General features: G+C 48.9%; 1 protein-coding gene across 2 annotated transcripts; it reads left to right on the top strand.

Moving 5' to 3' along the window:
* The first annotated feature begins 440 nt into the window (after positions 1-440).
* LOC148833992 (serine protease 33-like) lies at positions 441-8,339 on the top strand. 2 transcript variants are annotated; one of them, XM_088916258.1, is made up of 6 exons: positions 441-908; positions 3,985-4,005; positions 4,540-4,702; positions 5,263-5,534; positions 6,863-7,008; positions 7,939-8,339. In XM_088916258.1, exons 1-6 carry the CDS (start codon positions 860-862, stop codon positions 8,227-8,229), a joined length of 942 nt encoding a protein of 313 aa, XP_088772384.1. In that variant the 5' UTR covers positions 441-859; the 3' UTR covers positions 8,230-8,339. The 2 variants fall into 2 exon arrangements, with proteins under 2 accessions (XP_088772384.1, XP_088772385.1); XM_088916259.1 differs by having other exon boundaries at positions 476-908; positions 5,266-5,534.
* The last annotated feature ends 4,295 nt before the right edge of the window (positions 8,340-12,634 follow it).

Here is a 12,634-nt window from a genome sequence, read left to right as displayed (position 1 = left end):
CAATGTTTCCTCACTGCTCCTCAATGCTATCCACTGCTCCCCACTTTACCTCACATCTCCCCACATCTCCCCACTCCTCCTCAGTGCTCCCCACGCGTCCTCACTGCTCCCCACTGTTCCTCACTGCTTCTCACTGCTCCCCTCTGCTCCCCATGTTTCCCCACTCCTCCTCACTGCTCCCCACTGTGAGGGGACAGTATGAGTGTGTGTGGGGGGACAGTGTGTGTGGGGCAGAGTGTGAGTGTGTGTGGGGGGACAGTGTGTGAGTTTGTGTGAGTATGTGTAGGGCAGTGCGTGAGTGTGTGTGAGGCAGTGTGTGCCCCTCTTGGGTGCAGTTGTGCTGTGTCTGCATTAAGAACAGGCGTGGCCTCAGGACTGTGAACAAAACACCAACAAGAGAGACTGACAGAACAGGTCTGTGTACCTGCTGACCCTTCCCTCCTCTGAAACACAGCACCGTCAGGACCACAAGCTGACACCCACAGACTCACACAGCAGAGAGACGGGACTAGTTCAGGAGGACTAGTACAGACACACTGACTGAACACTCCAGTACATTAACACTGCACTGAGAGAGAGGGGTTAATACAGACACACTGACTGGACACTCCAGTACATTAACACTGCACTGAGAGAGAGGGGTTAATACAGACACACTGACTGGACTGAGACTCAACATAGTAAAACAGCAAGGACGTTTAAGAGGTCAATACAGGACTCTGGGAAAAACAGACACAGGTAGAGAGTAAAGCGAGATAAAATCAGGCTGGTGTGACAGAATTCTGGAGAGATACCACAGCTCCCGGGTGGAGACAGAATCTGAGATCTCCACGGACGCTCACAGCAGGACACCCCCGACATGAGGACAGTGCTCTGTCTCTTCGGCGCAGCTCTGCTCTTCATGGTTGGTAAGTGATGAAAACTGTGCTAATGAACTCACTGACTCTGTTGAAGCTCTAGAGCGTCTTTCCTCTGGTGTCCTCCAGTCTCTCGACACCCTGCAGAACCACAGGCAGAGGAAGTGAAGGCTGAGAAGTTTATGTGCAAGAGAGGAAGCAGTTTTTCGGGGAGACTCCAACTCTCCCAACGTAGTCTTGAACAGAAAAGACCGTGAAGGGACATGATTCAAGTGTTCAAAGGCCTCGAGGGCAGTGACAAAATCAAGTCAGAGGATCAACAGTGACACACGAACCAGAAGGCACAGGGGGAAACCAAGTGCAGTTAAAACTGATAACAGGAGACGCATCTTTGCGCAAAGGGTGGTGGGGGTGTGGAACAAGCTGCCCAGCCCTGTTGTTGAAGCCGATACCCTGACGTCTCTCAGGACACAGCTGGGTGAGAAACTCCACTCAGGAGAGGACGCTATTCTTTACACAGATGGTGGTGGGAGTGTGGAACAAGCTACCCAGCCATGTTGTTGAAAACGATACCCTGGCTTCTCTCAAGATACAGCTGGATGGGATCCTGGGATCAATTAACTCCTAACTACCAAACAAGGCACTGGGTTGTTCTCAATTAAAATATACATAGATTTTATATTAGATATACATCGTTAGTTTCTCTATATAGCAGAATTGATGGGCTTCTTTCATTTGCTGATTGCAGCCAAAACGATTATTCAAATAATTAGATCAACTAAGTAATGACAGGACACGGGGACCAGAACTGGAGCTGTCCATCCTGGAGAGGGACAGACAGGCCCAGAGCTGGAAATCAGAGATAAACCCCAGCTCTGGGACAGGTGACCGGAGTCCTCGTCACAGGTCGTCAGTCGAGAACTTCAGCTCCTTCCCCGGCTGCCTCACCCACTGCTCTCCTACACAGACAGCGAGTCGGAGATTCCAGAAACACAGCTCGACATCAGGGTGACATGTGACACCGCAGAGCTTTGTATCCATCGGCACCGTTGACATCATTCATTATGTCTAATAGCAATACTGCTGCTCCTCCCACAGCTATTGACTACTACCACTGCTCCTCCTACAGCTATTACTACCACCACTACTCCTCCTACAGCTGTTACTGTCACTACTGCCCCTACAGATATTACTACTACTGCTACTACAGCTGTTACTGTCACTACTGCTCCTACTCCTCCTACAGCTATTACTATAGCTGTTACTGTGACTACTGCTACTACTCCTCCTACAGCTATTACTACTACTGCTACTACAGCTGTTACTGTCACTACTGCTACTACTCCTCCTACAGCTATTACTATAGCTGTTACTGTGACTACTTCTACTACTCCTCCTACAGCTATTACTACTACTGCTACTCCTCCTACAGCTATTACCTACACTACCACCACTACTCCTTCTACAGATATTACTACTACTGCTACTACAGCTGTTACTGTCACTACTGCTCCTACTCCTCCTACAGCTATTACTATAGCTGTTACTGTGACTACTGCTACTACTCCCCCTACAGCTATTACTACTACTGCTACTACAGCTGTTACTGTGACTGCTGCTACTACTCCTCCTACAGCTATTACTACTTCTGCTACTACAGCTGTTACTGTCACTGCTGCTACTACTCCTCCTACAGCTATTACTACTTCTGCTACTACAGCTGTTACTGTCACTACTGCTACTACTCCTCCTACAGCTATTATTACTACTGCTACTACAGCTGTTACTGTGACTACTGCTACTACTCCTCCTACAGCTATTACTATAGCTGTTACTGTGACTACTGCTACTACTCCTCCTACAGCTATTACTATAGCTGTTACTGTGACTACTGCTACTACTCCTCCTATAGCTATTACTACTACTGCTACTACAGCTGTTACTGTCACTACTGCTCCTACTCCTCCTACAGCTATTATTACTACTGCTACTACAGCTGTTACTGTGACTACTGCTACTACTCCTCCTACAGCTATTACTACTACTGCTACTACAGCTGTTACTGTGACAGTAACAGCTGTATTAGCAGTAGTAGTAATAGCTGTTACTGCTACTCCCCCTAAAGCTATTACTTCTACTGCTATTACTCTTCCTACAACTATTACTACTACCACTACAGCTATTACTTAACCTACTGCTACTCCTCCTATAGTTATACCTAGTGCTTTTACCACTGTTAATAGTTATTACTACTACAACAGGTATTACTTCTGCTGCAAATATTACTTTTACTATTCCTATTACTACTATTGATATCACTATAACTACTGCTACAATTATTACTGCTGCTTATATTACTATAGTTGCAATTATTACCACTGGTAATACCACATGTGCTACTGATAGTATTATTACTTCTGCTGATATTATTACCACTGCTGTAATTATTACTGCTGCTTACTGTATATTTATATTGTTGCAATTATTACTAATGCTAATATTACAACTGCTACTGATATTATTATTACTACTGCTACAGCAATTATTACTGCTGCTTACATTACTATTGTTGTAATCATTACTACTGCGAATACTATAACTGCTACTGATAGTACTATTACGTCTGCTGATATTGTTACTACTGACAATCACCACAACTGCTAATACTACAACTGCTACTGATATTATTACTCCTGCTAATATTACTATTACTACTGCTATAATTATTACTGCTGATTATATTACTAGATATTACTTTAAGTAGCTTTATCAAGCCATTATAAACATAGCCATTAGGGTTGAGGGATCAAGTAAGAAGGATCTGAGCATGAGCTCACAAGTTCAGCCAATGTTCCTCCATAGCCTGGTTCAGACTCCTTCCACACAGAGGGAGGAAAACAATGTAAGGCTGACTCATTCCCAGCATGCTCCACTGCTCCCAGCATGCAAGATGTGATGATGTCATTAACAGGCGGCCCTGCAGGCAGCCCTGCACTTTAGCTATTATCCACAGCTCAAATGGACTGCTGTGCCTCTGGATCGTGTTCTTATAGCAAACGTGGAGGTAATACTGCTGTTTGTGGCTCCAGTGTTTCACCAGCGGTTTGTCTTTCATTGTGTTTTTCAGGGACTGACGCTCAGAACAGTGGTGAGTCCTGACTCCGATGTGTTCAAAGAGAGAAACTGATGGCCGACACGCAGCGCACTTCAGTCTCTGTACTTGGAGACACTGAACGGAGCTGCTAGAATATCGTTTATTGCCCTTCATTTCACAACAGAGCCTTCTCGTACATGGTACACTATGTGAGAGTTGGGGTACAGCAGCTGGAGAACAGGAGAGTAGGGGTACAGCGCACAACGCAACGGGAGGTGCAGGAGATTTGGGGGACTGCACACATTACAGCTGGGGTATGGGATAGTTGGGGTACAGCACACACTGCAGCTGGGGTACAGGAGAGTCAAGGTACAGCACAATCACAGCAGAGGTACAAGATGTGGATTACAGCAAACTCTAAAAAGGGGTACAGGAGTGTCGGGGTACACAAAAGCTGGGGTACAGGAATCAATGCAAGGGGACAGGAGAGTCAGGCTACAGTGATCCCCTTCTATAGATGTCATGCTCACATCGTGAATTGTGAATTCATTTTGAAAAAACCAAGAGAAATGTCCAACTTCCTTCCAGTGTGTGGACGGGCACCCCTCAACACCCGCATCGTAGGGGGCCAGTCTGCCCTTGAGGGCTACTGGCCCTGGCAGGCCAGCCTGCAGCTGAGGGGGAGTCACACTTGTGGGGGATCTCTGATCAACAATCAGTGGGTGCTGTCTGCTGCGCACTGCTTCGCAGGGTAAGGAGACACAAGAACATCTTAACTAACCGTGAAATAAATGTAAGAGCTATTCTAACTACAGGATGACACTTGTCACTGACACTAACACTTTCCCTGTAGTATCATTGTCAACCCTGAGGAACCGGACCACTGGTGACAGGAGACAGACTAACACTGTACTGGGACATTAGACTGTAAAAAGGCGCCGTCCTTTGGATAAGACATAAAACCGAGGTCCTGACTCTCTGTGGTCATCAAAAATCCCAGGGCATTTCTCGAAAGGAGTAAGGGTGTTACCCTGGTGTCCTGGCCAAATTTCCCCCTGGTCTTTACCCATCATGGCCTCCTAATAACCCCCCTCTCTGAACTGGCTCCATCACTCTGCTCTCCTCCCCACTGAGAGCTGCTGTGTGTGAGCAGACTGGAGCTTCATCCAGGTGGGGGGACACACTGGTGGCAGTAGTGGGATTCCCCATTATCTGTAAAGAGCGTTGAGTGGAGTGTTTAGAAAAGTGCTATGTAAGTGTGAGAACTATGAATTATTATTATTTACACTCACAACTGCTCTCTCTGTGCAGAAGCAGCGTTCCCAGTAGCTGGGTGGTGTATCTGGGCTGGCTGAAGTTGTCTCTGGCCAGCACTAACAGAGTGGCCAAAAGTGTCCAGCAGATCATTGTTCACCCAAGCTACAACCCCACTACCTTCAACAACGACATCGCCCTGCTGAAGCTGAGCAGCTCCGTCTCCTTCACCAGCTACATCCAGCCCGTCTGTCTGGCCGATAGCGGCAGCTCCTTCTACACTGGCACCAGCTGCTGGGTCACTGGCTATGGCACGACTGCAGGTGGAGGTGAGTCCCCACTGCTGCCAGGGCTGAGCAGACCGACCAGACCCGAAGAACGGCAGAGCAGAAACAGACCTGCGCGCTGAAGACAGAACCAGAGCAGCACAGCAGCTGCATCTTGCAGAGTCTGTGTCACTTTAGGCCACTAGAGGGTGACCTTAGGACACTCCATCCATCCATCTATCCCTCCATTTTCTAAGGGCTTCATCCAACTCAGGGTCGCCGGGGAGCCAGAGCCCCTCCCAGCAAGCAACAGGCAAAAGGCTGGGTACACCCTGGACAGGACACCAGTCCTTCACAGGGCACACACACTCACAACAGGGCCAATTTTAACCAGCAGCCATATCACCCTGCAGCTCAGCACAGGCAGCGCCACTGGAGCTCAGCAGGAGTGAGTCTGGTCAGTACCTGGCTGGGAGACTCCTGGGAAAGCTGAGGCTGCTGCTGGAAGAGGTGTTAGTGGGGCCAGTAGGGGATCTAGGGTTGTTCCAGATATCTGCGCGAGAGACTGACTGAACCACCTGGCTCTGGGGTATTGAGACCCACATAGACTAAGGTTGCTGCTGGAAGAGGTGGTATTGGAATAGGCTGCACTTACCCTGCAGTCTATGTGGGTCCTAATGCAACAGTACAGTGACAGGGACAGTAGACTATAAAAAGGCGCCGTCCTTCAGATGAGACATAAAACTGAGGTCCTGACTGTCTGTGGTCATTAAAAATCAGAGGGTGTTTCTCGAAAAGAGTAGGGATGTTACCCCGGCATCCTGGCCAAATTTCACCCTGGTCTTTACCCATCATGCCCTCCTAATAACCCCCCTCTCTGAACTGGCTTCATCACTCTGCTCTCCTCCCCACTGAGAGCTGCTGTGTGTGAGCAGACTCATTCAGGTGGGGGGACACACTGGTGGTGGTAGTGGGATTCCCCATTTCCTGTAAAGAGCTTTGAGTGGAGTGTCCAGAAAATTAAGTGTGCTATTAAGTGTGAGAAATTGTTTAGTTTTCCCAGAAGCACCCACCCGCCTGTCTTTGGACTGTGGGAGTAAACTCAAGCGAATATGCAGAGATCATACAAATCCCACACAGACAGCACCCCGAGGTCCGGGACTGAGCCCGGGGCCTCGGCACAGTGAGGCTGCATTGCTAACCACTGTCCTCCTTGGGGACACTCCAGACAGAATATAACAGAACACATTCAACTCATAGACTCACAAAACAATGAGATGCAGATGGTTTTCTACAAGCTGGCCAAGCACACAACAGGGAGGGACTCCCCTGCAGATACCCTCAGCACTCGCTGGGGAAAGAGGTGACCGGGAGCCTTTCGTCTCTTGCAGGCTCTTTGCCACAACAAGGTGCCCTGCAGGAGGTGCAGCTGCCAGTGATTGGAAACCAGGAGTGCAGCTGCCTGAACTCTGAATACAACATCACCAGTAACATGATCTGCGCTGGACTGAGACAGGGGGGCAAAGACTCCTGCCAGGTAGCACAGGCACAGCCTGCCTGCCTCTGAGGTTCTGTCCTCTCTTATGCTTCTTACTCTTTCAGAACTGGTGTGATATTTAAATTGTAAAATGTGTATACGAGTCTGCATTAGTTTTAATAAAATCTATACAGTATTAATGTCTGTATTAATCTCTCTGTCTGAGGAGTGTCTCTGCGGTCTGTATTAATATATACTGGGGCATGAGGACCCACACAGAACTGCAGGGTGAGTTGTGAGGTGTGGGGTGACATAGGTGCTGGCTATATGACTCCTACTGTATATGTATTAGGGTCGGTATTAATCTCTCTGTTTGAGGAGTGTCTCTGGGGTCTGTATGAGGGTCTGTATTAATATCTCTGTGTGAGGAGTGTCTCTGGGGTCTGTATGAGGGCCTGTATTAATCTCTCTGTGTAAGGAATGTTTCTGGGGTCTGTATTAATCTCTGTGTGAGGAGTGTCTCTGGGATCTGTATTAATTTCCCTGTGTGAGGAGTGTCTCTGGGGTCTGTATGAGGATATGTCTGTAAGGTGTGTGTCTGAATTAGGTTTATATGTGGCTCTCTGAGTTCTGTTTGTCCCTTTGTCTTTTTAGTCTCTGTTTTTAGATTCAGGGAGTTTAGTTAATCAAAGATTAGTCAATCAATCATGACTGGAAGTTCATAATACATCATAATACCGTACTAGCAAAACTAGTGCTCACTTTAACATGCTGCACTTAACCCTGAAATCATTATTACTAGCGGTGAGAAAGTGACATACATAATGAATGTTTAACATAAAGATCGTGTAAATAACCCAAAAGCAGACTACTGTACATGCACCGTTGAGCTCAGCAGTTGAATCCTACACAGGCAAGATGACCTGAAATGAAAGACAAAGATCTGGAAAACCACCCGACAACCTCTCCTCCCACTCCCTCTCTCCGCAGGGAGACTCCGGAGGCCCCCTGGTGTCCAAGCAGAGCTCCGTCTGGGTCCAGGCTGGTATTGTGAGCTTTGGACAGGGCTGTGCCCGGCCCAATCTCCCTGGGGTGTACACCCGCGTGTCCCAGTACAAGGCCTGGATCCAGGCCCAGATCGGCTCTTCCCTGGCGCCGGGGTTCGTGACCTACACGTCCTCTGGCAGCAACACCGACAGCTCCTACAAGTGCACCGCGTGCTCGCCCGCCATCGCGCCCCTGGCACTGCTGCTGGCGGCCGGACTGCAGGCGCTGCTGTAGCTCACGCCGAACACCGCCGACGGAAGTGTACCGCAGTGTGCTGCAGTGAGCACTAGTGCTGCTGGTACTGTGTTATGATGGGTTCTTTCATCAGTAAACTTCAAATCATGATTAATTGACTAGTTTTGTTTTTATCTGCTGAGCTCCCTGACTCTAAAAAGACTCCAGGGACAAACAGAACACAGTGAGCCACATATAACCCTAATTCAGATTCACACCTCACACGGAGAGATTAATAAAGATCGACAATAAAGATAGACACTCCTCATACAGAGATTAATACAGACCCCAGAGACATTCCTCACACAGAGAGATGAATACAGACCCCAGAGATACTCCTCACACAGAGAGATGAATACAGACCCCAGAGACACTCCTCACAGAGATTAATACAGACTCCAGAGACACTCCTCACACAGAGATTAATACAGACCCTCATACAGACCCCAGAGACACTCCTCACACAGAGAGATTAATACAGACCCCAGAGACACTCCTCACAGAGATTAATACAGACCCCAGAGACACTCCTCACACAGAGAGATTAATACAGACCCCAGAGACACTCCTCACACAGTGATTAATACAGACCCGAGACGCTCCTCACACAGAGATTAATACAGACCCTCATACAGACCCCAGAGACAGTCCTCACATAGAGAGATTAATACAGACCCTAATACAGACCCCAGAGACACTCCTCATACAGATTAATACAGACCCCGGAGACACTCCTCACACAGAGATTAATACAGACCCCAGAGACACTCCTCACACAGAGAGATTAATACAGACCCCAGAGACACTCCTCACACAGATTAATACAGACCCTCATACAGACCCCAGAAACTTCTCACACAGAGATTAATACAGACCCCAGAGACACTCCTCACACAGAGATTAATACAGACCCTAATACAGACCCCAGAGAGACTCCTCACACAGTGATTAATAAAGACCCTAATACAGACCCGAGACACTCCTCACACAGAGAGATTAATACAGACCCTAATACAGACCCCAGAGACACTCCTCATACAGATTAATACAGACCCCAGAGACACTCCTCACACAGAGATTAATACAGACCCCAGAGACACTCCTCACACAGAGAGATTAATACAGACCCCAGAGACACTCCTCACACAGAGATTAATACAGACCCCAGAGACACTCCTCACACAGAGAGATTAATACAGACCCCAGAGACACTCCTCACACAGAGATTAATACAGACCCCAGAGACACTCCTCACACAGAGAGATTAATACAGACCCCAGAGACACTCCTCACACAGATTAATACAGACCCTCATACAGACCCCAGAAACACTCCTCACACAGAGATTAATACAGACCCCAGAGACACTCCTCACATAGATTAATACAGACCCCAGAGAGACTCCTCACACAGTGATTAATAAAGACCCTAATACAGACCCGAGACACTCCTCACACAGAGAGATTAATACAGACCCTAATACAGACCCCAGAGACACTCCTCACATAGAGATTAATACAGACCCTCATACAGACCCCAGAAACACTCCTCACACAGAGAGATTAATACAGACCACAGAGACACTCCTCACACAGAGATTAATACAGACCCCAGAGATACTCCTCACACAGAGAGATTAATACACATCCTAATACAGACCCCAGAGACAGTCCTCACATAGATTAATACAGACAGACACTCCTCACACAGAGAGATTAATACAGACACTTCTCACACAGAGAGATTAATACAGACCCCAGAGACACTCCTCACATAGAGAGGTTAATACAGACCCTAATACATATAGGAGTCATACAGCCAGCAGCTGTCACCCCACACCTCACAACTGACAGCCCCACTGGAGCTCAGCAGGTGTGAGCCTGGCCAGTACCTGGATGGGAGAATCCTGGGAAAGCTAAGGTTGCAGCTGGAAGAGGTGTTATTGGGGCCAGTAGGGGGTGCTCACCGTGCAGTTCTGTGTGGGTCCTCATGCCCCAGTATAGTGACAGGGATACTAAACTGTAAGAAGGCTCAATCCTTCGGATTAGACGTAAAACCGAGGTCCTGACTCTCTGTGGTCATTAAAAATCCCAGGGTGTTTCTCGAAAAGATTTAGGGGTGTTACCCCTGTGCCCTGGCCAAATTTCCCAATGGTCTTTACCCATCATGGCCTCCTAATAACCCCCCTCTCTGAACTGGCTTCATCACTCTGCTCTCCTCCCCACTGAGAGCTGCTGTGTGTGAGCAGACTGGAGCATCATCCAGGTGGGGGGACACACTGGGGGGGGGGGGGTGGAGGGGATCCCCATTACCTGTAAAGAACTTTGAGTGTACAGAAAAGTGCTATAGTGTAAGTGTAAGGAATTATTACAGACCCCAGAGACATTCCTTACATACATAAATTCAGTCTCCAATATATTGTTCAGTCTCCAATTTTATGCAAGAAATGTGCCACTAAGGGCTTTTAATTAATGCTTCCCCTTCTACACATATTCCAGAATTTAAATATCACACCAGTTATGAAAGAATAAGAAACAGGAGGAAAGCCACAGAAACACAGGGGCAGGCAGACAGACGCGCTCTCGTGCACCACGCTGGCCCCTGCATCCACCTCCACTCTGCTCTGAATCGTTTCTTTAGAGAAGGGAGATGAACAGGCAGGTAAGATAAGATCAGATCACTTTATCGGTCATATACAATCTCTTGCATTAGGAATGTGTCTTTTCGCATACCCCAGCTTGCTCTCCATGAGACACACAGACAGCTGAAGCTGGGGGTCAGAGCGCAGGGTCAGCCACTTATACAGCACCCCTGGAGCAGCTGGGGTGAAGGGCCTTGCCCAGGGGCCCACCAGAGTTGGATTCCTCGGGTGGTTGCAGGATTTGAACTGGCAACCTCCCAGCCACAGGCGCAGATCCTGAACCACAGTGCCACCGCCCCTTGAAGGGCGAGGGGTCAGGAGGACACGAAAGAACACTCCGGGAAAGGAGGCGTGCGTGCGTTAAATCCCCACGGGTCGCTTTCCGGACGTGAAAGCCGATATTGCTCTCTGGTGTCGCTTTACAGTGTTGCTACAGCCGTCGCCACAGGAACAGGGACACAAGCCACCGGAAGTCGTGCAGCCGTGTGGCCCCTTCGTAGTGGGTCAGCTGCTGGCTGACGAAACCCCAGCGCCCTCTCTCTGCACCGAAAGGACAAACCCCCTTCTTGGCTCATTCCAGAGCCCTGACCAACACCGTACCCGCTGAATGCGCTCTTGAAAGCCTTCCCCCGCTTCTCAGGAGAGGGTCTGGCCCCTCCTTATAAGATAGAGAACGTGGACCCTCACAGCAAAAACAACGGACCCGAGGGGTAATTGGGTTCCTTCTCTCCGTGCTTGATTTTAGCGGGCGTGACCCCTGCTGTGGCTATCACAGTTCTCGCTGCGGTGGGAGGGAGTGGTTCACAATTGCATGACTGGCCAGCAGTGGGGTGGGGGGAGGGGGATCCCCCAGTTGCTTGTCTTTATCCTCACCCATGTCACAGGGCTCAAATGAAGTCCTGGTCCCGCAGCACCCCCCCGCCGCCTCCCGTGAGCCTGTACCGGGTGTCGCACCCTGTGAGGTTTTCTTCGATGGTGCGGTGAGGCTTGCCAACAACTTCCGTCGTGTGAAACAGAGCAGTTACCTTCATCGCCCAGCGTGAGTCGGGAGGAGGCTTAGGGCTTGCTTTTCTGGAGCCGTGCGCTGGGTCAGCCCTGCCCAGTTCCATGCTTGGTCATTTCGGTCAGTGAGTCTCTTCTCACTTCTGTCGGCACCTGCAGGCATTTTCATCTCGGGGTAGATCCATATCTCCGCACCTGTGCCACAGTCTAGACTCTCTCACGCAAGAGCTCTAAAAATGGGGACTATTCTCTCTGGCAGGTTGCTGGGTAATTTTCTCTTACTTGTGGGCGGCTGCAGTGCTGTAGCAGTTCAGCTACAGAACAGCGTCCCTCTTACAATAGGGGCTGCTGGGATAGGCAGCTATAAACCAAATGATCAGGACATGACATGACAGACTTGTAGACCAGTCAGTGGGACAGAAGAACAGACAGCTGGGTGTTCAGCCTAACTGGCAAACTGCTCCTGCCTCCTCTCCCACTCCCAGCTTTTTTAGCTGTTGACTTCCCTTTCTCACACCCGGAGACGGTTCCACAGCCAAAACGTTTTCTTCTTTTCAGCATGGGGAAAAAAAAACCCTTTAACTTGTCCCTCTGCAGCCTACGCATGCTGATGCAGCTACCCATCAACTATCTTAGTTACCATTGTCCTACTCCCCACAGCCTTTGTGCAATTGTGGTCTCCTGTCTGCCCCCCCCAGGCTCTGGAATTCTATCCCCAAGGATGTCAGAGAAGCATCTGCCCCGAGCTCTTCCAAATCAAGA

Source organism: Atractosteus spatula, chromosome 5, assembly GCF_055471065.1.
Source record: "Atractosteus spatula isolate fAtrSpa1 chromosome 5, fAtrSpa1.hap1, whole genome shotgun sequence".
In the NCBI taxonomy this organism is placed as follows: domain Eukaryota; kingdom Metazoa; phylum Chordata; class Actinopteri; order Semionotiformes; family Lepisosteidae; genus Atractosteus; species Atractosteus spatula.
The sequence above is the reverse complement of the archived record's forward strand: the minus strand, read 5'-3'. Positions and strand labels throughout refer to the sequence as shown.